This window comes from Primulina eburnea, chromosome 15, assembly GCF_022965805.1.
Source record: "Primulina eburnea isolate SZY01 chromosome 15, ASM2296580v1, whole genome shotgun sequence".
Taxonomy (NCBI): domain Eukaryota; kingdom Viridiplantae; phylum Streptophyta; class Magnoliopsida; order Lamiales; family Gesneriaceae; genus Primulina; species Primulina eburnea.
Window position 1 is genome coordinate 35910373 of NC_133115.1, and position 27860 is coordinate 35938232.

The 27860-nt window shown below is 34.2% G+C and overlaps 4 protein-coding genes and 1 long non-coding RNA gene across 5 annotated transcripts; 2 read left to right on the plus strand and 3 right to left on the minus strand.

Annotated features, from left to right (window-relative positions):
- Nucleotides 1–902: 902 nt before the first annotated feature.
- On the minus strand, nt 903–5817 carry LOC140815694 (uncharacterized). The gene is given in 15 exon segments (XM_073174761.1): nt 903–1514; nt 1595–1720; nt 1821–1934; nt 2064–2173; nt 2462–2515; nt 2633–2808; nt 3008–3084; nt 3254–3279; nt 3281–3374; nt 3560–3676; nt 3766–3896; nt 4154–4204; nt 4329–4553; nt 5291–5325; nt 5642–5817. Coding segments are annotated over 13 exon segments (1284 nt in total). The 5' UTR covers nt 4509–4553; nt 5291–5325; nt 5642–5817; the 3' UTR covers nt 903–1486.
- A 4438-nt stretch (nt 5818–10255) lies between these two features.
- Nucleotides 10256–11596, plus strand: LOC140814096 (uncharacterized). The gene is made up of 2 exons (XM_073172968.1): nt 10256–10635; nt 10778–11596. The coding sequence occupies exons 1-2, from the start codon at nt 10322–10324 to the stop codon at nt 11262–11264; spliced, it is 801 nt and encodes a 266-aa protein (XP_073029069.1). The 5' UTR covers nt 10256–10321; the 3' UTR covers nt 11265–11596.
- A 105-nt stretch (nt 11597–11701) lies between these two features.
- Nucleotides 11702–12280, minus strand: LOC140814098 (uncharacterized). The gene is made up of 2 exons (XR_012114070.1): nt 12105–12280; nt 11702–12026 (listed from the first exon to the last, which is right to left on the minus strand). It is a non-coding gene; the product is annotated as an uncharacterized lncRNA (long non-coding RNA).
- Nucleotides 12281–12355: 75 nt separating this feature from the next.
- LOC140814097 (putative cyclin-B3-1) lies at nt 12356–16284 on the minus strand. Its single transcript, XM_073172969.1, has 12 exons — nt 16233–16284; nt 16079–16111; nt 15923–15980; nt 15779–15827; nt 15591–15684; nt 14800–14860; nt 13606–13851; nt 13430–13519; nt 13186–13275; nt 12938–13099; nt 12787–12846; nt 12356–12599 (listed from the first exon to the last, which is right to left on the minus strand). Exons 4-12 carry the CDS (start codon nt 15813–15815, stop codon nt 12468–12470), a joined length of 972 nt encoding a protein of 323 aa, XP_073029070.1. The 5' UTR covers nt 15816–15827; nt 15923–15980; nt 16079–16111; nt 16233–16284; the 3' UTR covers nt 12356–12467.
- Nucleotides 16285–23038: 6754 nt separating this feature from the next.
- Nucleotides 23039–24976, plus strand: LOC140813864 (myb family transcription factor IPN2-like). The gene is given in 7 exon segments (XM_073172645.1): nt 23039–23335; nt 23439–23515; nt 23722–23779; nt 23910–23959; nt 23962–23981; nt 24066–24108; nt 24226–24976. Coding segments are annotated over 7 exon segments (1047 nt in total). The 5' UTR covers nt 23039–23166; the 3' UTR covers nt 24856–24976.
- Nucleotides 24977–27860: the final 2884 nt, after the last annotated feature.

The following is a 27860-nucleotide window of genomic DNA, read 5'->3' on the forward strand; positions in this document are numbered from 1 at the left end:
TATCTCAAAACATTCATTTTTAAATTTGTAAAAAATTGACAATACCATTGGTAAACTTTTAATCATTTTAGGGTGTGTTTGGTTGAGTGGATTAAATAAGGATAGATTAATAGTCAAATATTTATCGTTAAAATTTTAAGATATTTTAATAATCATTTTGACACGGTTCAAGATCCAATTTTATTAATCAAATAGTTATCCATAAAATTTGATCTTAAACCGGGTCAAAATAATTATTAAAACAACTTAAAATTTTAACGATAAATATTTGACTATTTAATCTATCCTTATTTAATCCACTCAACCAAACACACCCTTAGATGCCACGTTATCGATTTTGTTGATTTTTTTTTTTAATTAATGTTTCAACTTTTAGAATTTAAACAAAACGACTTCTCAACGAAATTATTAGTAAAATTTCTAATGGACGGTTGGATTATTTGTCCTATAAGGATTAGACCTTTTCAAGATGCTTCCATCATGTCTTATATTTAAATTTTAAAAAATCTTTTTTTAAAATTTAAATATAATATTAAAGTAGGCCTTTATAAAAAAATTAATGCGAATCTATTTTTGTCAAACAAATCAACTCGATCCATATTTAAATTAAAATAATATTTTTAATATAAAATAATATTTTTCATGAATTGAGTCAAATCAAGTTTAACAAATTTGACTTGTATGGGTAATCGAAAAAGGTGTGATATAATTGGTTCAAATGAATCAAATAAAATATGGAATTTTGTGATAATTCTAATGCTAAACGACAAAAGCGCGAAATAATTGGTTCAGATGAATCGAATTAAATATAGGTCATTAATATTTTGATAAGCAACAACCAAAACCAACGAAAAATCAAGGGAAGAATATTCCACTGGGCCTAAGTTGACGCGACACTCAATTCATGTTTGAGTAACTCTTTGGTGGGCCCATTAATGTTCTAACAGGTTATGGGCTTTGAGGCTCGGCCTATTCCATCTAAATAAGTCCAAATCCAAATATCCTTACCGGAGGTAGGTCCAAGAATGGGACACCATATTGGAACATAGTTCATGTACGAGTAGTTCGATTTTAGGGAGAATAACTTGAGATTTTTTTTAAAAAAAATGGGAAGATGTAATACCTTGAACTCGTCTAAACTCGAGACTTTCGTGTGAGATGAACTATAATCTTTGGCCTAACCTCAACATTGAGACTTAGCTTAAGTGAGGAAGACCAAATAATACAATGGAGAGGGACAAAATTTAGTTCTTTGTCAGCAATTAATGAACAAAAAAAAAAACTTACTTTTGAAACTGAACATATGATAGCAAAACTTATTTATCAATTCACATCTTGCATCTAATAGTAAATACAACAAACTAAGTATCAGCATAGTTGCCATTTTTTTTGTGTTGGCAGAAACAAGGACATGAGTAAATGATTTTCAAAGACAGTATTGTTCTCTCAGATAAAAGTGAAAATGATAGTTAAACAGTCGCGTGACTCACAGAATAATGCAGCTGCCTTGTTCCCTATAAGAGAAACTTCGTTCATCAATAAGAACATAAAAGATAAAGCTTAATCAATACCAAAAAATTTGCAAGATCCTTACTTCTTATTATCTTCATAGCGGGTTAACGTTTCCTGAAACTTAAGCCATAATGGACCGGTTTCTTGAAGGTTTACATTCTGCGGGCCAGAAAGATAGGCCTGAACGACAAATTCCGGAGTTCTTTCCCTGATGAATAATCAAGATTAACATGTTGATTCAGGATTGTAAAGAAAACCACTTAACTGAAAAAATTATTATTTGGTAGCATTATATGAGATATGCATACCTGCCATCGTATTCTGATAACCAAGCCATATAGGCTGCACCAAAGTACATGGAAACAAAAGGCTTGGTAAGATCTTCCACGGACTCAACTTCGTAACTTTTGTAGCCCAAGTCCCTAAACATTGGATCCCACAAATTTAAAAATCCATCTTGAAAATATATTTTGAGCCCTAATCAAGATTACACTTTGGAGGATTTTGTGTGTATAATGAATCATTAGCTTTTCGAAGTTCGGTATACATACTTGTAAAGCCATCGTGCTGTGGGATAGTCAATTCCCATAAGTCCTGTTCGTTGCCCAATTCCATTCACGAACCGCATGCAAACCATCTCGGCAATAGCGCATAAAACAAACTGTAGGAGAACATCATGCATATTCACAGTTTATCTATACTGATATCCTGTAATGGCTATCTATATTTGTGCCCAAGAACTAAAACCTAGATAAATAATCAAGATACATCCGGTGTTTAAAATCATCGACGACTATTGCACTTAGTTAATTGGTTCTTTCATTTCCTTCATGTACTAGTTTTGTAGAAATTCAACTGGCCCAATTTCCCATATTAACTCACAATAACTGGTTGCAAGATACACAATACGGAATTTCACATAAATCTGGAAAACAACTCGAATACTGACAGGTTTCACTCCTTTGGTGCTGAAGTGCTTTCCCAAAATGTTTTCTGCTACTGCCTACAAAAAAGAGAACCACCATCAGTATCACTACTCATCCAAGAAAAATAGGAATGATCATCAAAGTGTTCATAATTTATCCAAGAAGAAACGGAATTATGCTGTCTGCATTCTGACCTTTAGTTCTACTCGAGAAAGATAAGGGCGCCTCTCCGCATCATGAGAGAATCGCACTTTTCCTGGTTTCTCACCAGATTTGTTCCATTCCTTGATTACGTTAGGATTATTCCACATCTGCTCCATGTCTTCAGGGGAGGTTCTTGCATCCCATGTTGTTTTGATTGGACTTGCACCTTTATGTAGAGTAAGTAAAGTGAAGTAGCTCTATTAATACAGATATTAACTGAAAAGCGTAGAAAGGGGTTAGATGATGTGCATTCACACACTAGCTCGTCACAGGCTGCATATAGATAATAAAATACGTATTTCAAGATCGTAATATCCACAGACAGTACTACCAAGCAGAGACATAAATTTTACTATCAGGAATACCTTTCCGTGGAGAACCAGGATCAGATAAGGCAGGGGCTGAAGGAGCGTTAGGCACAGATCCAACCCCAAAAAATTTTCTGAAATTTAGAGAGATGATAAAGTCACCGAATTTCTAGCCACATGCATGGTTCAATAGATTACTATAACCTTAAGTTTTATCAAAATAAATCTACCATATATTAAAAAGCTTATCCTAGTGATTTATAAGTTTTAACAGGGCTCTAACTAAGGAGAGTAGATAGATACCTGGATGGAAGACTTTCCCTGATCGATGAGATACTTCTTCCAGTATTGCAAAGTTGACTTGTGGGCAGCCTTCTTCATACCCCCTTTATAAGCCCTTACCATGAACTCTTCACTTCTTTCTCTAAAAATACAATTACTTTTTAAATGTTAAGCTTAGGTTCAGGAAAATTTATTCTAAGGATGTCATATAGTGCACACGGAAAGAAAAGAAAACAGAAAGAGAGAGAGAGAGAGAGAGAGAGAGAGAGAGAGAGAGAGAGAGATAACAACTACAGTGAAGAATGAATTCCCTCTTTACCAACTTACTTTTGATCGAAATTTGATAAACATTTTAGATAGGATGCAGCAAGATACACATTCACAAAAGGCTTGTATAGAAGTTTTGAATCCATGTCCAATTCGTAGGTTCGGTAACCCTGATCTCTGCATGAAAACACAACTTTAACTCGTTTTTTCCGGTTTCAATTTGAAAATAAATATCCAATCAGAGTCTTAGACTAATTAATTGGCACCTGATCAGCCATTCTGCAATTTTAGGTGACATTTGCATGACACCAACAGTGACCTCTTTGGATTTTTTGTTATACCTCGTGGCAAGAGGCTGACGATCGCTTTCAAGCTCAGCAATAGCACAAAGCATGTCCTATGAAGCACATGTACATGACAGACTAAACACAACGATAGAACTGATGTAGTTTTAACTAAGTTTCTAGATCACCTTTTAATGCTAGGCTGCAAAATGGTGACAGGTTTCAATAAAGAACAATTTTTTGCCAAAGATACATATTCAAGGGGATAGATATCTCATGTCTAATAATCTCATTAGGTTAAAATTTTATTCCTTGACCATTAACTTAACACAATTATTGTTTAACCAGAATTGCATTTGAGTAGTCGTACCGAATCTATCTGCGAGATAAAATGCCTTTGGACAATGATTCCAGCCACAGCCTACAATGCATCATTATTCAGAGCTCAGAGGTTAGATTTTTATTTAGACAGAAAACTCATTCGTCGGAGGCAATATAGCTCATTCAGTTTGGTGTTATCCTGATAGAGATTTGGTCGGCTTTACCTTCATCTCTGTTTGTGTTAAATAAGGCTGACCGTCAGGATCACGTGAGAGATGGACCTTTGATCCCTTGGTCTCTCCAACATTGAGCCACTCTGCTTTAACATCAGGATCTGCCCACATTGAGTCCAAGTCTAGAGGATCCACACAATCATCCCAGTATTTGAAGCTGACGGATGACATTCTTGATTCTTATAGATTCACTGAATTTTTCTCATCACATGAAAGCTAACAGAAGACAGCTCAGTATGAATATTAGGAACCATATGAAAATTAAATGAAGCAAATCCAAACAAGTAAAAATTAGCACACTATACATATTTCAGCGAGTGATGTTTCTAACTGGACCTCAGAATCAAGGCTCCTGTGGAAACTTGTTGGAGAGATTCTTGAAATAAATGTTTAGAAAAGAAACCAGGAATCTCACAATTTCAAGAAAATTTCTGGTCTTTGGGAATAAGCAACATGAATAACCAGAAGAAAATAGTCAGAAAAATATTTTGGATCATAATCCAGAATACACATTTGAAGGCAAAATTCTCATTTATTTGGAGATCTCGCTATCATTATTACTTACGCATTACTCACATTTAGCCAAGACAATAGTACTAATCAAGACAGCCTTTTTAGGGGGGAAAACAATGGGTACTATTATTAGTAATTTGCTCAAGAATTTTAAGAACACCGTGATCTAATGGCTTTTCTCATTAATCATCACGGTTTCTCCTAGTGATTCTCATGGCTTCGCCAACTTTTCTTCAATCACCTCGTAAACGTTCTTCTCGTTTAGAACAAGAGCCAAGAAGACATAAGTAAGAACTTCAAAAATATTTAACATGTAAGGACATCGTTTTCCATTGATTAGGTTTATAAGATCTGCCGTGAAATCAAGAAGCCAGGAGTTGTGCAAATAACAGATAATGCGACACGACATTCAAGCCAAACAAAACCCTTTGTTCCCAAACCTGCAAAAACCCGCTCGCTGCACCCTATGAATAACCTGATCAATGAAAGAGAAAAATATTATAAACCCTGCTCCAAGAAGTAACAAGCAGGCGAAATTTGATGTCATCACCAAATAAAACAAATCGTGTGAAAATGCGAAGATCGAGAGAATATACATTATATCAAATTGCAACATTACACAGTCCTGTAATTTTCTCCTGTAAAAATACACGTTCTTGTCGATCAAGCTTTAAGAAAATATACGCGATCATATAAATATTATATACGATGAATCCGACGCAATAACAAAAGGGGGTCACGTCACGATCAAGAAAAAATATAACAATCTGGGAATAAGAAAAATTGCGTACCAAGGTGGGGAATGGAGGTCCCCAAGAATTCTGAAAGTCGAAGTAAGAGGGCATGAAAGGGAAGGAGAAGGACAAGGGACCTTTGATTTCTATCAATCTACTTTTTATTAATGAATAAATTCAGCGAAGAAAGAGGAGAGGAGAAAATAAAGGCCTTTGTAGTAAAATGGATCCAAATCCGATGAGTGATCCTCAAGGAAGGCGGTTGAAAATCATTTGACGACAGTTGGACTTTCCTTTTTGCTGTTGTAGGGTCATTGTCTCTGGTGACACGTGGCTGAACGGTCGTCCAGAGAGCCTTATTTGACAAATCAGCCTTTTAAATGAAATTTGGTATGATAGTATAGATATGGGTGATAAAAAATATCGAATTTTCAGTATATTTAGATTATCATATCAAAAAAAAATTGAATTTTTGATATATCGTAACAATATCGAATTTTTCGGTACGGTAATGGTATACTATTTGAAAAATTCGGTATAAAGCGGAATATCGGAAAAGTATATATAAAATTTTTAAAATAAATAATATTTTAAAACAAAAAATTTATAAAATTTTAAAAATATAAGGTTTTTGGTATAAAATCAAAAATTCCGGTACGATATCGATAAGAATTTTCTTATATCGTAATTTTTGGTACGATATAAAATTTTCGGTACAGTACGGTATATCACCCCTATAGATTCATCCATCTCTTGCAAAGTTTTTGGTGCATCAACTGTTGGGTGCAATAATTGTTCCTGCTTGGTAGAGCGATCGAACCGTGGTGCTGGAGCTGCTGTGCGGTTTAAAAGATTTGAGTTGTACGATTACTACTGGCTATAGATTTTGGTAAAGCGGCAAGCGTTCGGTCCTATAATTGGTATCAGAGCCAAGGTCACGGATTCGATTCTCATTGATTGCAAAGAGTGAAATTATTGGGAGGGAGATTTTTGGGTGCAATAATTGTTCATGCTTGGTAGAGCGATCTAACCGTGGTGCTTGAGCTGCTGTGCAGTTTAAAATATTTGAGTTGCACCATTACTACTAGTTATAGCTTTTGGTACAGCGGCAAGCGCTCGTTCCTCATCAACAATAATAAAATTCATCATTATTTTATTAAATCATCTGAGAAAAAAAATATGATTGTGTTAAACTATGGTTGAGATAATACTCTCTTTTTAACATATTTGAATATTTCAATTTATTAAAAGATGGACATTGTTCCTACCTATTCTGTATGTGTAGCAAAGTTGGATATACTGGAAATTCGATATTTTTAGCTCGCCGTCAACTCATGAATCTGCTGATCATAACTAATAAATAAATAAATAAATTGTTGAAGTGATGCAATTATATAATGATGTAACATCTCTCGTTAGTATTAATGAATAAATTAAATAATTTATGGATTTTTTATAATGTATTTTTGTGGTTAGTTGTTCGGTCGATTATTACAATATATGGTACATATTATATGATTCGTTGTGAAATAATAATATATGATTTTTTTTTCCAATTAATTAGAGAGGTTAATGAGATTGGAGTTCAAAAGCACGACATATATGTAATTAAAAGTTGTCAATTAAGCAATGAATAATTTGTGAAATAACACGTCAACTTCGATCACTATTTTTTCACAATTGGAATTCAATTATTTAAATTTATAAAATCTAAAAAGAATGCATAAAAATGTATGTCGCATATGCTATAGTAACGCATCGACCCATGTGTTGTGTGCTTTTATAATATTTTTTTATAACTAATTATGGTTTATATTCAAATATGGGTAATATCATTATTGTAAACGTTAATAAAAGTCCAACAGAATTTTAAATCATTACATGTTTCAATTTGAACTTATTATATTTAAATGAGATCATGTCATAATTATGAAAAAGAACGATAGACTAAACAATAATTTTTAAAATAATGAATTAAAGAAAAAAATAAAATAAAATAGACAATGGCATCAAGGTTTTATCTCTTTTATAAATATAAGATAATAATATAGATATATTTTGAGATCTACAACATTAATGAGCTTTGGAAATATGTTTTCTACTCTCATTTGTCGATATTTGATTTTCATTCACTAACTTATATTTTTTTGTTTTGGTCCTTTTCTCTGGCCAAAACTACTAAATCATTCGAATATTTTTTTATTTGACATTGATATTTTCTACGTAGTTCATGTGACGACAGTAAACACATATTATTCACATCAATAAAGCAAAACGACACTCAATATTTCAAAACATAAAGGGGAAAAGCTTGTTGTTTCTCTTTATTTTTCTTTAAATAGATTTTAATGTGTATAACAATGTTTTAGTTTTGTTATATGAGTCATTTAGGAAAGTATCGTTACAAATAAACAATATTTGGTATATTTATTGGTTTTAAATTCCAAGATTAGTTGGGAGTAATAGCGAGAGCCCGTCTAGTCAAAATTCTCTTATTCAGACATTGAAATGATATTATGTGCTGGTAGCAAAATTCCAATACACTGTAATGATTAATGTGGGATCAAGGTCAATGAGACGTCCAAAAATATTTAATATAATTTATCAGGATTTAACTTTAAGGAAGCTGGTAAGTTGAAATATCAAGTGGAAGATCACATGCATGAACATTTATTGTGATTTGCAGGACTGAGCATGAATAATAATCCGAACCGTGTTCACATAAGATGATTAGCTTTAATCATCTTGTATTAAATGAGCATATATCCAAGGAAAAAAGATTTGGTTGATCTGAGAACTCATATCTGCGAGTTTTATGGATGGTATCACGTGTAGAACCATTTTGACTACACCTAGCTTAAATCAATATTACACAACAATGGAAATTTTCATTTATGCCTTCTCTTCTATATGAACAAGCCACCAAGCATTTGGGCTATGCATCAGTCCATTTGTTGATAGAAGGAATAAACATTAATTCCTGATATCATATATATAAGTTACAAGCATGAGAAGATCAATATTACCTGCGGGGTTTCTTTTGCTGCTGATGCAACTTTTCATCTGGCGTAAGCAATGATTTCTTGGTCATTTCTCATGATAAACTTTTCATGATCAAATTTATAAGAAAGCAAAACTAACCGTTTGATCTCAATGTGTTTTTTCCCTGCACGGAATATGTGATGCACGTGGAGGCAGCACTTTGTAAGGGGCCAAGCAAGGTATTCCATGGTGTTTGTGTCGATAATGAAAACTGCGCTACACTATGTGAGAAAGAAGGTTATGTTACCGGTGCATGTAAGGGTTTGAAATGTATATGCAGCAAAGACTGCGGGGGAAGTGGTGGTGAACATCCAATAAAACCTCTCCTGAAGGTCCACCTGAGAGTCCACCAGAGGGACCTCCAGATGCACCCGTTCCCTCGGCACCTAAGGCTCCTGCAACACCTCCCAATCCTCCTGTGACTCCAACCAAGCTTCCTGTCACTCCTTCACCCAGTCCTGTCAATCCTCCCAACCCCCCAGCCACTTCTCCATGTTGTCCTCAGCCTCCCGTTGTTGTCCCCATCTCCCAGCTGTCCCATTCCCCCATATATTCCTCCATGCTGGCCTCAGCCACCCAGTTGTCCAACCACGCCATATATTCCTCCAGGTAGCTGTCCTACGTCTCCAGTTATTCGCAGTCCTCCCATGGTACCTGTTCCAAATCCTCCAACTGCTTGTCCTAACCCTCCCACGATACCTGTTCCAAGTCCTCCAATTGTGCCTGTTTCAAGCCCTCCATCTATATTTCCGAGTCCCCCCATTACTTCTGATCCTAGTATTATAGAGTGGGTTAGAATAAATAATTTCCCATAATATATTTTAGTGACTGTAAATGCAAAAGCTAGGGTCTTGTTGCGACAATTTATTATATATAAATAACTCCTCTCTGGTTGTGGTGCAGCTCTATCCTCACTATCTTTTCAAAACATTTGTCTTCCATATCTAACTAATCAGAGGTCTCCTTTTTTTTTTTTTTACTTAAATCAGATAAAAGTTGATGAAGATTATACCATTGCTCGACGAAAGCTCTGTTTTTCGGCTTGATTGATTTCTTTTAATTTTATTGTTTCGATTTCAATGCACTTGTGAAAAGGAAAAAAAGGCAACAAATTAGAGTCACTGATGCATTTGATATAGTAATGGTGTTTTCAGCGCTTTACGTTGCCGAAAGAGATTTGGTGCTGAGATTCTGGCACAGGCTTCCCATCGCTGAAGCTGCTGCATTCAGAAGCGCCTACATTCAAATCCAATCCGAATGAATCATATCGGATTTTTTTGAATGACGGAGAATTTTCAATAGTGAATTTTATTTTTCATTTAAAAATGAAAAATAGTCCAAACTCGTCCAAAGAGTTGTCAAATTCAACGGTGTAACATTAACATTAATTAAAAGTAGAGAGCGAGAGGTAGCATCCCAGTTGCTCACAAACTTATCTCTCTACAATTGATTCTTATTTTAAACAAAGAGACAAGAAAACGAGAGATCGCGGTTACGCCACCTACCCAAGTGAGTGTGGCCTCGGAAAGTGAACAATTTTTGGTTCTCTTGTATTATTGTTACTCAAACTCAAGGAAACTAAATGATATTTATATTATCTAAAATTAGAAACAAATTGTCTCGTACTTGCATATATACAGAAATAATGAGAGCCGCCCTAAAGAAAATTGCTGGAAGGCAGTCGCAAGAAAATAAATGGCCTATATTCTGCCAAATCTTTCTCCAACTCTTCTTCAACCCAAAGACAAACTCTCCGCCATTGTTCTTCACCAAGCCTCTTCTTCTTTGTTAACTCTTTCATCCGTTTCAACTTCTGCTACTTCACCTCAGACCAAGCTCGAACCTCCCCCGCCCCGTGGTTTGGCGCAGGTTAACCGGACCCAAGGTGTGCAGGATAAGAAGCAGGACGAAAGAAATGATTTTTACGTCAATTTAGGCTCAGCTGTGCGGACTCTCCGTGAAGACCTACCGGTCATTTTCACCAAAGACCTTAATTATGATATTTACAGGTACCCTTTCTCCTGAACATGTCTGATCTAAGTTTCTTCAAGTGAAATTTTCCCCGCTACTTTGTAGAATATGAGTAAGCATTCTGCTGAATATGTGGTTATTTATTTATATGTTTTTATTATTTATTCGATAACTTGGCAGGGATGATATAACATTTAAGGACCCTTTAAACACATTTACTGGAATCGAAAAGTACAAGTTGGTATTCTGGGCATTGAGATTTCATGGTAAAATCTTGTTCCGGGAGATATCATTGGATGTTTTAAGAATTTGGCAGCCCTCTGAGAATGTGATTCTGATTAGATGGAACTTGAAGGGTGTCCCTCGAGTTCCTTGGGAAGCAAAAGGGCAGTTTCAAGGCACGTCACGCTATAAATTAGATAGAAATGGGAAAATATACGAACACAAAGTCGATAACCTGGCATTCAATTTTCCTCAACAATTGAGACCTGCGGCTTCTGTCATAGACTTGGTCGCCGCTTGCCCTGCTAGCCCGTATCCTACATTTTTGTGGAGTCCTGCAGATGCTCATTTGTGCACATGGGTAGAGTTCTACAAGGCAGTAAAAGAGACTCTGGATCGCAGTAGTTTGATGATTTCGCAGGATTGCTTAGCTATTTGTTCATAGAGTTTGGATACTTCCACTTTCTTACATACACCAGAAGAAATACGGTCATGTAAATGGATGGGGAATGCAGAGAATTTGGGAGATGGGAGATTGAGTAGTCCATGTGCTTTAAATACAGTGTAGAAGAGAATGGTATGCAAGTATCTCATGGCAAATATATTTATTGAAAGTCCAAACAGAAAATTCAGTTTTTAGTTTCGACTAGTTCAGTTCTCCCATTTGTTTTCTTGAACTTGAAACCACCATATTTCATTACTTGTTTCGATGTGGAAGAGAAAGGTATCTGTGTATAAACATTCGCATTCCTGTTAGAGGATTAAATTCTTCTTCTCCTTGTCATTATCGTAGAAAAAACATTTCAGATTTCCGACATGTTTGTGAACAAAATCCATTAGTTTTCGCTATATAACAGGATTAATTTTCTACAGCACCAAAACTATCCAAGAATTATTGTCAATGACAGATGCCACTAAGATGATACATCAATGTACATCTTTTGTGGATTGAACAAAAATGTGAAATCCACGGGAAAATATGAAACATATATAGTAGCTTTAACGTCTACAACATTAAATCAGAACTATGGGACCCCGTGATGGAATGAATCAGCAGGGCACGTGGGAACAGTATTCAGGGAGCATTACCAAAGGTTTTATATTTGCAGCCCTGCCGTGGCCAAGCTTTCCATACTTGTCATAAGTGACTTTCAATAGATTTGTTTTGGAAGCTTTGTGAAACTTCAGAATCATCTCTGCGCACTCCCTGCAGAATTCAGTAAGTGTAACTCATCTATATTTGACATAAAAGTTGAGGAACAACTTATTTCTACAAAAAGTAAACCTGATTTGAGATTCTTCATAGCGGGCAGTGTTTTGCTAGAAGTGTAGTCCATGGTGGAGTAATTCCCATTGTACATCGTGCAAGATAGATGGCAGACGCGCACAACATTGAAGGTTTGTAATTCAAGGCTTCATATTCAACCAAGCAAATCTCAATGAGGTAAAAAGCCAGATGTTCAACTGAAAAACAATGTTCAAGAGAGTTACAGACCAAATGATAAACCACATTAACACGAGACTTCAAGATGCACAGCAACCTGGAACCAAAGTAGATAATAATTTGAAAGGCCATCATATTACCCGCATTCACAAATAATTAGATAAAAGAGTTCCTATTTCTGCTTTCAGTTTGTGTAGTTATGGATTATAAAACAATCCAACAGTTTTGGTTGCATACCTTGGTATCTGCTTGAGCAGCCCTGATAAATCTTAGCATGAAAACATAGAGAGTTGGTTCGTTAAGGCGGAACTTCAGTCTCCGCAACATTTCCTTCTCCTGCAATTCAGACGTGTAAACTTATAGATGGTGAAAACCCACCGCTTCTTGTGATATGGCCATATGGATAAATCATTGACTGGTTATGCTTTCAGCAATGAAAAATGAATAGTGCAAAAACCGATGTTCTTCCAGCAGAGAACATAGAGTCCATTCATGAAAGAGACAACAGAAATGATATAACTACCATTTTAAGCATTTGATCTCTTGTGTAAGTCTCTGCTGAGATGCTTATTAAGTCAGCTACCTGTGATTAACACATCAAACAATTAAGGATAAAGTAATTATTACAGCACACTGTACGAGAATGCAGAGTTCAAGTGTTTGAAAATCGTAACCCGAGGATGCCAAAAGTCTTCATATTTTGATGCCAACAAAAGAGCAGTTAGGCCAACTAACTGCATTTCATTCTTCTTAATGATCTCAAGGGACAGGAAACGGTCTAACAACAAAACCGTGAGGAAAAGTGTTTCCTCCATCAAATCAAACTTCATATGAACCTACAACCCAAATGTTTGCACACAGAGAGATCATTTACAGTCGGCTCAAGCTAGCAAAAGATTACAAAGAAGAGCGAATGAGATACCTCGATAATCCAATTGATTAATATACCCCGCATTTGCGGCGTAATCTCCTTTTGAATTTCCATATAATTCTTCATCAAGGGATTCTGTCCCTGCAATTGAATACTGAAGAAGGTAATGCACAGACGATGTTAAAAATAAAGGGCAAGAGTCCAAATAAGGAGATAACTAATAAGAAGGTTCGAAAATCCACAGAAACTAGCACTCTTAACAAATACAGATTATGGGTGATGGGAAACAAATAACCTCCATGACCCAATAATACTGATATATATCATTAACATATTCAGCGACTTCAAGATGGTTGCGATCATCATAAATTTTTGGCATTGCATCCTACAGTTAAAATTCATGAAATTGGTTTAGAAATTGTTTACAGCAATTACTAACGAACTTTAAAAGGGTATTTTGTTGGTACTAACCTTTGACACAGACATCAGTAGACGCGTGTATGAGTTCCTGCGATCAGATTTTTTCTTCCCAATTGTGGTGGAAGTTCTATCACTGTCGTTAGCACCACCACAAAGATCCTCCTTTGAAACAAGTTCCTCAAGGGAAGAAGGAATAACTTTCGATACAGAGCCCTTGTCCTGCTTTTTCTTGGATGAAGCAACCGAACCAGATTTCAATTTGTTTGTACTAAGGACCGGCTTGAATTTTGGGTTTGTCTGAAAATGAGAATGCGCGTGATTTTCACAACGAACAAGACTTCACTTGACAGAACTTTTGCTTATTTAGTTGAATAAGTGTTAAAATGCTTTATGATTCCAAATTACAAGCACTAAGACAGAGCTGACAGCACATGTAAAAGTTTAGCTTTCGGCAAGTAATGAGACACTGTCAAGCCTCACCCGCATAGGAATCTGAATAAGGAGATTTCACCTAAATAGATGTCTTAAAATGGTGACACACGTGTCTCCGAAACAGTCACATTCTTTGGAAACAGCAGTAACAAGTGAACTTTTTATGGCAAGTGTACACATAATGTGCATAAATTCGGCATAATTTACTCACAACCTTCAGAATGTTCATTTTGCAAATCAGTATTGAATCATAAAAGATAGGCCGGGTATGTGAAGCTAAATGAAAAGGATCATGTGCACAATAGAAACCATGACGTTGCCAAAATGCTCCAACACCCCATGTAACATAATGCCGCAGGAACATGGTACTCATTTTATGTTTATAAGGGATCCACCAATTTAGAAAAATAAACTAACAAACGATGGCTCTTGGATTTTTAAAGGCGAAAAGCAGTACAAAATCCATAGAACATAGTCTTTAACTGAAGAGTCTCTCGTCAAATCAATAACGGTAATCGTCATAGCTTTGACGAAAGTAGGAAAGACGAAGTCTCATGTCAAACGATGGGTACAGATATTTATGGTCTATTCTGGGTAGCATCATCACATGCACAAACTTAAAAGTAAGTTTGAGAAAGATATGTTGTTGTGCTGAATATTCTCACCAAAATTTCCATTCGCTGCTCCCTTATGAAACATACTGGTCACATAAGTCGTAGAAATGCAATTCTAAACATCTCCATTTCTCTATGGAGCTAAACACGTCCGAATTGTGCAGGACAAAAGAGGAACTCCTTCAAACATTTCACTTACTTTGACAGACTTCCTTGGCAAAACTACTCTGGCATCCACCTTCGTTTGAGCACTTGACGCCCTGCAAAAGGCATACTATATATATCAACAAAAAAATATAAAACAAACTCAATCTCTATTTCATCGGATTGGACTCCGAAGTAAATGTCATATCACGAGAGGATCTCAATTTAGTCTATACAACTCAGAATTCTTCCGCATTGCAATCTACTGCATCTCAAAGTCTAAATCAAATATATGTTCTCTCGGAGGCCAAACAAGAGGAAGGTAAACAAAGTGGAGCATTATACTTTGAAAGATTGAACAACTTATTACGTTTCAAGTTGTATGAAAATGAACAGAGGCCACTAATCAGATGTTATAAAGGAACAAATAAAAAACATGTGACAGGAGACCAATCACATTCATCTAGAAAGTATGCGTTTAATATTATTTAACAGAAACAATGCAGCTCAGCACCAAACATTTCTCCCTTTGCCACATTACGATTTGCATTGAGGTGGCTGAGTTATGTACCAGCAAATATCGATGCCACGATTATTTAAAAGCTTCAGATATGAAAAAGATTGGCCTACATGTCATACTACAATCTAATGTCAACTAATGAAGCTAATTAAAAGTTCCAACCCATGTTCCATAATTCCTTCTTCGTGTGTATTCCTAATCGTTGAACAAGCTCATAGTGTGAGCAAAAAAATCCAAGTCCACATCCCTTAGACATTCACTTCACCGTTCTTACATATTCAACAACAGTAGGTCCAATATAATTAAAAATGAATTATTCAACTTACTTCATCACAAATCCATCACTAACTCTACTCCCCCAAGGAGGTTTGGTCAAAATGCTCGGTTTTGGTATAGTACTTCTCCTAACAACAGACTTCACTGAGAACACAAAAAAATAAACAGCATTATCTTAATTAAATTCACTATCTTCAGAACAAAGTTGTGAATTACATTCCTTATTAGAAAATCTCACCAGGAAAGCCATGTTTTCCCTTAAATTTCTCTGACATTTCGGGATTCTTCTGTAAAAATATGAGAGTCGAGAAATAGATCAACCTCACAACAAGAGACATGGAAATTTCCAAGGATAAAAAAGCAGGCATAACATCATCACAACCTTTGTCAAGCCACTTGTTTCACTCGGGTTACCCTGTTTGTATATTGGTAAAGATTTCCTTCGGACACCATAGACAGCATTTTGGCAAATCAATGACATTACAAATGAATTAAACTCAAGATTTCAATAAAAGAAATAGAACGCTTATTAAAAAACCTTGTCAAATGAAGAGGAATTCTGGCAGATATCCTGGAACCAAAAGAGAAGGAAAAGCAAACATTTATTTTTCTTCAAAATAACATATGAATGCGAAGAAATCAATGAATTTAAGGCAGCTGCAACTGATCAATCAGTGAAACATTTTTTTTACCTGACAGTTGCAGTTATAGACCCAAGGTTTTGAAGTTTCCTCCTTTGCTCATAGGAGGTGGCTTTTATATTTTCATTGGCTAGCTGTCATAAAGTGAATTTGACTTGTGAAGTAAAAGCTGTAAATCTTTATTTATTGCAGTGACAAGTGAAGAAAACAAAATCTTACACTTTCTTATAGTTTGATTTCTTGTTGCAACTGTAATCAAGTCTGAACTTACATTACCTTGTTTTACAGGTAATCTCAAAGCTTCAGTTTCTTCAGAAATCTGATAGGAGGAATAATCACAAAGTGAATCATCGCATGAGAAAATAAATTGAGAAAGTGATATCCAAGGTGAAAGGTGAAATCTGATATAAAAATTTACTGTAAAAGAACTTCAACTATATTCTTATTGATCAAGTTTAATCAGTCCAGATACATTTTCTAATTTTAAAAATTTTAAGTAAGTAATTTCCACACAAAAAAAAAGCACCATCTTCATCAATAGAACATCTAGATTTCTCTTCCTCACTTTTGACACTGCATATTCTTTCGATTAGTGTGCTACACTTGGCAACTTGGAATCAGTGAAGTTCCATGATTATAAAAACATCACCTGAACACTGAAACAGGATTCAACAAAAACTTATGCACAAAAAATAAGGAATGCAAGATATACCCTTTTGTGTAAACTTGTCCTTTGGAAAAGAAAGAATCAAAAAGTTAAGTCCTTTAAAAGATTTTAACATCAGCTATACCTATGGTTTATCTAGACATAAATTTTGAAGCTAAATTTACCTTGCATGGTGTCCTATTAACATAGACAACAAAACAACGAAGATGAGCCTTTCAGCTTGTGCACCCAGCAAAAGGTAAATATTTTTAGAATCAAAGTTACTTTGCATACCCTCAAATGTTGCTCTGATGAAATTGATTTCTTTTTTCCCAGACCACCTGTATCTCTGTGACCAAGAAATCATCATAAAAACAATAAAAACTGAAACAAGAAAAAAATGGTGGATAAGTAAATGTAACATATGAGTTTAAATCAGAATACGACCAGATTACACATAGAGAAAGATATATTCTAGTGCTGTAAATCTAAATTTTCCAACATACCTTTGAGGATTCAGCATTCTCTCGAATTTGCTCTTCCTGCAATATGGGAATCGTTACTTTTTTTGGTTTCCTTTCTTCATGTTTAGTGAAAAAAAACATGGCGTACAACTGATTTCAGATATCCTCATCTACTTGAAGATTGTTCAAACTGTTATTAACATATGGATACTGACAACTTCATAAAGATCCTAATTCCTATTTCACATGAACTTTCAACTGATACTCCTAACCCCAAAATGAAATTGTACTACACAATTTATCAAAAATTCTGTATTCAGTCAATAAATAATTCATAGAACTTACTCGGTACTAGAGTTTTTCACTTGTTCAGATTTTGTAAAGCCACCCTTCGAATTGCTGATATCAGCCAAAACTTTTCTTCCATTATTTATCTTTACTGCATAGGCTCTATACTGTTACAAAAAATATACTCAAACAATCAAACTCAGCATTTTAGGGACCATTTGCACGTACCAGGCTTAACTAGCTTTCTTTTGCATGTCTCCAAACTGCCCAATGCCACTCTATATGTATAAACAGGTAAACAAAGAAGTCAAACAAATAGTAGTTTTTAGTGAGCAAAATATCAAGTAATTAGTACCATATTGTACAATAAATCTAAAATCTCCAATCTTTCCATAAAACAACACAAATACTAACTTTTAAACCACTGGCATTAAGCAGATAACTACCACTCCTAGGTGGAATTAATTCTCCTCTGCAACATACACAAAAAATAATCAGCAACTAAATTAACTTGATTACAAGAAGTGACAGAAATCGAGAAGAAAATCAGCATTTACTTAAGTTAAAACATAGAATAATCAGAAGGATCAGAAGGTACCCTTGGTCTCGCAAATAATATACATGCCAGTAATTGTTTTAAATGCTTTTCAAAATGTCCCATATTTTCACTTTTTCCTGATGGAATTTGATTTAACTTTTCCAATGCTTCAACTATGTAAGGCAAATAAATGTGGGGATCATATTTAAATTACTCGTCCACCAACATGTTGTTCCACTTCTTGTTTGCTCTTAGGTCTTGCTTCTCCCATATCTTATTGCTTACGTGCAAAGTTTCTTTTTTTAAAAAAAAAAACTTTCTGTTTCTACAAAAACCCTGGGCTCGCTTTGGTGAGAAAAATTATTTCTTTTAATGCAACGGCAAATTGTTTTGTTCTGATACTGGCAGGATTGAAGTCCCAGCTTTTGCTTAAGAGTTAATGACATATATATCTTTCAAGGAGTTCATTAGGTTGGAAGATCAAGGTAATATTTTGTAACTATGTTGTACTGTAGGCCAGAGTTTGGTCCCTAAAAGTCTCTAAGTATTGCTACAACCTGATTGATTTTACATGTCATGAAATCCATATCAAGGCTGCTAAACTATAATAGCAGAGCCAGAATGTACGTGTAATCTGAAGGACAAAAACAGAGATGGAAACATAGTAAACTAATTAGTATTTACTTGGTTTGGTCGTTGATGGAATCACAAACTTGTTCTTTTTCTGCTTCGGTAAAAACCTTGAAACTCTTGGAATCCTTCACTTCCCCTACGTATGCAAAGTACATATTACCAACAAAAAAAAACCACTAAACAAGAATCGAGGAAAAAAATTACTTCAACACTAATCATGAAAATCAGAAATTACCGCTGTTATTCATTTTATGAATCCGGGTAGGCTGATTTGCGTGCTGCTTCAATCGTCCCTTAATTATAAGGAAAATTACAAAAAATACATAAAATTGCAAACTCATAAGTGATTTCTAATGGTAAAGAAAATCGAGAAAATTACAAAACTGTTGAAACAATTTTGGTCCTTGAATCCTAAATGGCTGGATATCAAGAAGAGACAGATCATAGCAAAACTATTCCAAAAGAAGAAGGAAAATCAAGAAAGACATAAAATTATTTGTGATTGTCAAGAAAGTCACGGGAATAGTACAAGTTCTTAACAATTTAGGTCTCCGCAAAGAAAATCAATAAAATCGCAGAATTAGAGCAAACAAAAAAAAACATACATATCCGCAAAGCCTGCATTTAGGTTCCGCGATTATCAAGAAAGTAACCCTTTTCAACAATGAGATCCAAGTAACACACTAGAAATCAAATAAGAGTTTTACGTACCTTAGCGGTCACCATGTCTTCCAACAAGCTCATAAATGATCCGAAGTATCAAGTCTTCAAACGCTCCTCGAATTTCTTACACACACACTGCCATAAAATTTGGGGGAGACGAGGGAATTGAAAGGAAACTGTCATACATATATGATATATCCGTTAAAAATATAAGTAGGTGGGGTTTGAATTGGACCTCTCGAAACTACATAATTACCCTTACATCGGAGCCATATTAACAGCGTCTTTTGCAAGTCATGGGCCCTTGCCTGTTGCTCATTTCAGCCCACGGGCTTCAAAATAAACAGGCTTGGCCCAAAACTACTAAGTCAAATTATTAATCGCTATAATGGGCCATAGGAGTCGAGTCATCCCGAATTGGCCGAGCAAAGAAGAAAGTCACTCATAGCTAGGAGTGGGCACGGATCGGGTTTTCGCCTTTCGGGTTTCGAGTAGTTTGGATTGGGTCCTTGATTTTTTGGGTGGTTTTTTATTGCCTGAACGAGACCCGACTCTGGAGACCATCCGACTAGTCGGGTACCCAATAATATTGTGTTTGGGTTGGGTTCTGGAATTCACCTAAAAAAAACTTAGTTTTCTTATTTCGTAACTACAAAAAAAAATATCCAGAAAAAAATAATATTATGAAAATAATCATGTCTAATTTCACACTAAACTAAACAAGAAAAATTCATTTTTGAAACTATTTAAAATAAGTAATAAAAATTAACAAGTATGTAAATCGAGGTATAAAAAAATATATGTAAATCGAGGTATCAAGCAGACTAATTAAAAACATATATATACTTCTTTCGATCTCACTTCATTTGAATCTCTACTTAAACCTCCTTTAGCTTGTGGATTTTATCTATTTGATCAGTACTTCAATTCGGTTATAGTTAATGGAGGAGGGGAGACGTGAAACATTTGTCATCTATATTTAATGGGCTTGCAAAATCACTTATATTTCTAAAATAAAAAGTAAAAAAGCTAACTTTGTGTGTGTAGTTTAAGATCAAATCTAAAATAAAAACAATTCAAGTTCTCGAGTATCCGATCTGGTAGTTCGGGTAGACATTTTCTACCTTGACCCTAACCCCACTAAATATAGTCGGGGTTTCGGCTGACGAATAACCCGATTTACCCAAAAAATGCACCCAAAAGAGTTCGAGTTCAGGTAACCCTATCTGTTGCCCACCCCTGCCATAGGCCCATAGCCCACCATACAAAACTAATTGTCAACCACGTCATGCCCCTACCACTTCCGACCAGGTTGTGGAGTGAAGCAGTTTGGAGATCACTCTGAGGCGAGGAACCAGACAACAAAACATGCACAAGGAACCAAGGCAGACAGAACACACGAACAATCATCAACAAAAACCGCAGAACTCTGCAATTTTTTCTCCAAATTTCATAGCTCTAGAGTTCTAGCTTTATTTCGAGTTCCATTGTAAATTTCATGTCAATATCCATAAGCTTTCTAGATTAGCGTAGGATTTCTAGCATTTTACACCATTTTAGTTGTAGATTCCTATATATTTTCCATCAAAATGGCAAAATTAACTTTGCTGTAACTTGTGGAAATTTTTATTCCTAGTTTACTTACCTTTTTTGACACTTAACCGAAAAGATTAGAATGGACAACCATTGATCACAATTTCTTATATTAGAAGTTGGATTTTCTGTAATTTTTATCACATTCGCCACATAACCCTCCTCTTCAAGGGGTCAGGCACTGAAATGTTGCTGGTTCTTGGCTAGGACGCGCATTCAAGAACTGTGAATTTAAGATAAAGTCCACGAAATCTCATTTTATACATATATTTTTCTAAAAACTTAATTTGTAAATCCGCGTTTACAAATATATATAAAATTATCATGAGACCGTTTCATGAGTTCGACTTGACTCATGAAAAAATATTATTTTTATGGCGAAACTATTAGTTTTCACTACGCATATTGATCGAATTGACTGTCTTGCATACTTAAAATATGTAAGACTGTATCATAATATCTTGAACGAATTTGTGATATCTGGAGTCTTGATCTTGAAGGCCTCCACGTTTTTAGACTTTTGAGATAAAAATAAGCCCATGAAAATGAAATGGTCCTGCACGAATCAGATTCCCAATAAGATTAGAAACCGAGTGGACTCACTCACTGTCTTACCCATGAAACTTAAATTTGCAAGGGATCTGTTATGGTTGAATTGGGTCTGTGCATGTAATTTAAAATCACACCCATTTAATCAAATCGAAGTGTTAAAAAGTTTGGAAGTATATGTATATGTAATGTATGTATGTATGGTCCCGCTTATTGAACTCAAAGGAGGGGGAATATATTCAATTTGAGGAATAAATTCGAGAAAGAATATTAATATGCTTAAAATTCAAGCAAGCATCCCCATGTCTATCCAACCCGCTTTTTCAATATTTCTTTTTTTTTTTGTTTACTACAATAAGATTTTATTATTATTATTATTATTATTATTATTATTATTATTATTATTATTATTATTATTATTATAGATTAAATAAGCCATTAAAAGTTAAACCTCAACTTTTAATGCGTTACCCTTTTATATATAATGGGGAAACTATTTAATAGACAGATTCTAATTACACATGTGTAAACATAAATGTCTTGATGCAGTAACATAAACATTTTCGTGAACTCACGTGATAACGAAAAATCTTGATTCCATCTTGCATAAACATAAATTAAGTACCTAAAATTTCTATCTATTTTAATTGCATTAATGTTGTAATATGCATATGAAGTATGAAAAGAGATTGGGGCTGGCTTTGTATAACTTTGGAATTTTTTTCATTAAACATGTGGAATTGGAATTGGGAATTGGGAATTGGGACTTTTGTTTTTGTTTGTCTGTCTGTGGTTTGTAATAGAAAGCGAGGGAGCATTCAAATCTTCTATCCCACAAAAGCACTGGAGATATTGAACTCCCCAAGCTTTAGAACTGATTAAAAAGGAGAGAAGCTGTAGATTTATTGCTTGCTTTGCGCACCCTAGTTGGCTACTACTCTTAACTTTTATCATTGACCATCTATAGTAATCCAATGTTAGTTTCAATTCATATATATATATATATATATATATATATATATATATATATATATATATATATATATATATATATATATATATATATATATTAGATTTGAAAGTGTTTTATTTTCAATATGCATGAGTTTTATGATAATAACACAAAATTAAAGGGATAGTAACGTGTACGGAATAAATTAAATATACTTTAATGGGTTTGAAAACTGATCAGCTAATTGACCACAACAAATAAGATTGATAGATAATTACTACAAGAATATTTTGTGTGCGTACGTATAGTATAAATAAATTTTTTGTGTGTGTTTTTTTTTCTGGTGTTGAGAAATTTAAAGATTCTAGCAAAATAAAGAACTTTAATATTGAAATATTAATTATTTAATGTTTTGCGACTAAAGGTGATTTGGAAATATATAGCACTAAAGGCCAAATTTTCTTTACTTTTATCTTTTATTTTTCATTAGGGTTAGATTACATACCGGTGTCTATTTCATTCTATTAATTAGAGAAACACAGTCGTCCCTTTTCTCCTCTTCAAAACCAGACCTTATTCTCTCTGCGTACAGCATTTGTTCTTGAATATCTTCTTATTCGATAGCAGTAGTGAGAGAAAGTAGGAGAGGAACGTAAAGAATGTTCCATTCCAAGAAACCATCGAGTATGAATCCTCACGAGCGATCCATGTGTGTTCAAGGAGATTCGGGCCTTGTTCTTACTACTGATCCAAAGCCTCGTCTCCGGTGGACCGTTGAGCTTCATGAACGATTCGTCGATGCTGTTACTCAACTCGGGGGCCCTGATAGTATGTACCTTTAGTATATATGCGTCATATTTATCATTTTCAATGACCGGTACTTGTTGTAAATCCGTTTTCTTGGTTATCTGTAATTTGATTTGTCATCTAGAGGCGACGCCAAAGACTATCATGAGAGTTATGGGGGTCAAGGGCTTGACTCTATATCATCTGAAGAGCCATCTTCAGGTTTTTTTCCATCTATCACGGGTTATATATATAAATACACACACACACACATATACATATATGTAAATTTATCATCATTTTTTTTCTGTGAACATAATCCTTAGTTTTTATATCATGAGAGTTTCAGGATCGACTCGTCTTCGTGGAGCTAATTTTTTTATTTGCAGATGTGATTTATAACTAATTTCATGGTTCTGTACTTTCAGAAATTCAGGCTTGGAAAGCAGCCTCACAAAGAATTTAGTGATCATTCAATGAAAGATGGTAAGATTTATTTCTCAAATTATTAACTCTTATAAGTTAATATATTATATGCATGCAGTGCCGTTTTTTCATTTTTCAATCTTGAATCTACCTTTTAATAAGCATTAATGATTGAAAAAGTTACTTGTAGTTTCATCTTTAGAACTTCAACGAAACAACATTGCATCATCATCTGGAATGCATATGGACGCAACATGAATGAGTACGTTGTGTTTCGTTATCTTCATGGGTTAGTACTTCAATGAATTGTCTGTATAAGCACTGATGGTATAATTGACCCGATTAGGATGCAAATGGAGGTGAACAGAAGGCTCCATGAACAACTAGAGGTAAACAGCTAGCTAGCTTCTGAAAAACCATTGAATTATATATTTTTCTAGATAATATTCTCGTTATGGTGTATTCATATTCAATGAAAAAAATCTATATCCATGTGAATTTTACAGGTGCAAAGACATCTTCAACTGAGAATTGAGGCTCAAGGGAAATACATGCAGGCCATTCTTGAAAAAGCATGTCAAACTCTGGCAGGAGAAAACATGGCGGCCGCTGCTTCCGCGAGCTACAACAAGCCCAATATTAACCCTGAAGTTTCCGCCATGAGTTTTCCATCTCTTCAAGATCTCAACATTTACGGAAGTAGTGATCATCTCGATCAACTTCATCATCAAACCATGGAGAGATCATCGTCCATGGATCCATTCATGCGGAGCAACAACAACGATAATTTCTTTACAAGAAAGAGGCCAAGTCCATACAACAGCAACACTGGTAAAAGCCCTTATATTTGGGCCGATGATTTGAGGCTTCAGGAATTGGGTTCGGCTGCTGCATCATGCAATATTGATGATCACCATGTTCAGATTGCTCCTTTGTCGATTGAGAGAGGCGGCGAAATTGAATCATCGGGAGGGGATTTTTACGAAGCGAAGCCCGTTTCTTCCGGAGATCACAACGCAAGGAGGGAAAAGAAATTTGATGGGATGAAGCTCGAAAGGCCATCTCCTCGCCGGATGAATCCCCATGCCATCAGTGCCGGCGGAGTGACTCATGGCCGGAACTCGCCATTCGGGTGATTACTTAAGTGATTTAATCATTTCTATAATATTGAAAATTTTAATTTCTTTCTTTAATCAGTCATAAGTACTTTATTATAATGCCCATAATCTTATTATTAAGAGGTTTGGAATTTTACCATGCATTGATATTTTGTTTCTCTAACTATGGAGCACCCTTGTTTTAGTTTGCCTAATTAATTAATTATTTCCAAATAAAAGAGTTTTTTTATCTATTAAAAGATGAGATTAAACTTTCATTTTTTAAAATTGTTGTCTATCTTGTCTTGCAATAACCCAGAAAAAGTAAAAATAATTTCACTATTATTTAAACGATTATTGTCATTTTGGCCGGCAAAACTTTGTACAGAACATTCAAAAATTCCAAATGTATTTATAAATATTACCACAAATTTTGCAAGTTAAAAATTGTACACGAAACACCTTGAATTAATGTTTTAATTCTAAAATGTCTATCGATTTTTTTGTAATCTAATATTACTAAAAATATAACTGAATTAACCGGTACTTAATATTTTAGGTAACACCATATTGATGCATAAAATTTTAAATAATGAAAGAAAAAGGAAGGGGTTTTAAATTAAAGCCATAGAACATGGCGTGGCTACAGTGATTGTGAATAGTTAAATAACTGTTTAAATCACATTGAGGGCAACAAATTGTCTTTCTTAAAATAAGATTAAAGATTTTTTATTTTTGAAAAGATCAATCATATAATCAACTAATCTGTACGTAGTAATTTGATATTCGCTCCTCTTTTGACTCTGCTTTATCGTGATTTAATTCTTAAAATAATGTTAATTAGATACTAAATAATTAGTCAAGAAAATATTAGCTCTGATATGCTACAAAAGAGTAAAGAAAAACTAATGGTTCCAAAAATTTCTGTATTTGGGACATGAAAGCCGACAAAGAGTATCGAATTTTCATGCTCGATCTTTTCTCTTCTTTACACTTCCATATTCCTTTGGTATCATCTTTGAATTGTGAACATCAGATCGAGGTATTCTTACAGTAACCACGATTTTTTTATGGGGAATGTTTTGTTAATCACATTCCAACCTTACTTTTTAAAACTCACAAGTCAGGAAGAATTGCATCATAAAATAAAGGAATTTTATTTAATTTTTAACTTTTACTTAAATCTATTTTAATTTTTAATAGCTATTGTGCCATTCCATTATCTCTCTAGTTTTCAATAAAAATAGAATAATAATTTGAGAATTATAAAAATTAAATTAAATTTCATGAATAATAAAAAATGCCAAAGAAACTCTAAATTTTTTTAAGTAGAGACTTTTTCAGAAGAACTATTAAATGTATGGAATTTCAAATCGACATTTTTTATTTTAAATGAAAAAAACTTTGGACTCGATAGAAATTATGATTAATTAATGGGAAATAATTTCATAAATATTTTTTAACTCAAAAAGATGAGAAGTTATGACACATTAATAAGCTGAATTAAAAAAAAAACAAATTAAGAGTTAAATGAGATCTGAAACAAAAATGAAATGATTTTATGTTAAAATATTAAAATATAAAATAAATACTGAATATGTTATCATGTAATACAATAATTATACATTTACATGCACATTCAAAAATAGGAAAAACTTTTTATTGATATTAAACTGAGAAAAACTTAACTGAAAGAAAAACGAATTTACAAATTATTAATGGGTTACAAAAAAATAAAATAAAATAAAAATAAAGAAACAAAGAAAGCAAGCAAGCTAAAGGGAGGGTTGAGGGTAGGAAGAAGAAAACGCAATTCTGTGTGTACAAATATCGATGAAGCTTCTAACTTTATGAGAGCAAAGTCGATTAGTCTGCCATCGAAAGCAGTTTGAAAAGAGAGACTCCTCATTTCATGCGTATTCCTTGCGTCGCCGGAACACGGAATACTGAAAAAATGGTCATTCGCTCGTTGATTTTTTTATCATATATCTTCCTTTTGGCCCGCACTCCCATGCAATGCAAGTGGATTTTTACGAGAAATTGGCGGTTCATTGCTAGCTCAACCAGTTGAAAATTTTAATTTGGAGTAGAGCAAAGTCTTTACGTTTGGTTTGGTGCCTTAAAGCCCAAGCCCAAGAGCTTCAACAGATGAAGATAGCTAGCAAGATCGACTGTTTGCTTTCCTAGAAACGATTCCAAATGAAAAATGTGCTTCATATTTAAAAATACTACTTTTATTCTCATATGACATATAAAGTATATAGTACTACAGCCTATTGAAAAGAGTTATCTCTGATAACATGATATTCCATCATCTCAGTTAGTACACATTATTAGACTATGACTATATACAGCAGTAAAATAACACAAGTATTGGCTAACTCTGGGTATATGATCATGATTATATCAATAATTTACTATACATTCCTGGATTCCCAAAATCTCTAACACTTGACTGAGTTTCCAACCTCCCGGCCGGCTAGTAAGTTTTGGACAACTAGTCGAGCTGATGACTTACCATGCCGAGGGCGTAGCTCGACACGCTTTCATGGGTTAATTTTATGTACGTAATCCCAACAAGTTAGTAAGATCAGCCCAAAGAAGTGAGGCTAGCTAGTATCTGGGAGATCTTAACAGCACATACAATTATCATATAAAACTCAGGTAAAGAAGGTGAAACTCACGGAAAGCACAATGTGTCGTATGTATATCACTTCTAATTGTGAAATACTTCAGATGCATTTTCATTCTATCATATATAAAATAAGGATATTATATATATATATATATATATATATATATATATATATATATATATATATATATATATATATATATATATATATATATATATATATTTGATTTTACATTTCACGTATATATATTTTAGTTTTTTTTCTCAAATAATTCTTCTCGGACATGGACTAATTGAGAGTTGGTGGAGTTTGTCAAAAACCACAGCACTCTGTAATACAAACTAATTATGGTTAAAAATATCACATTTAAAAATTAAAGACAAAATACATTATTATTTTCAATTCAAT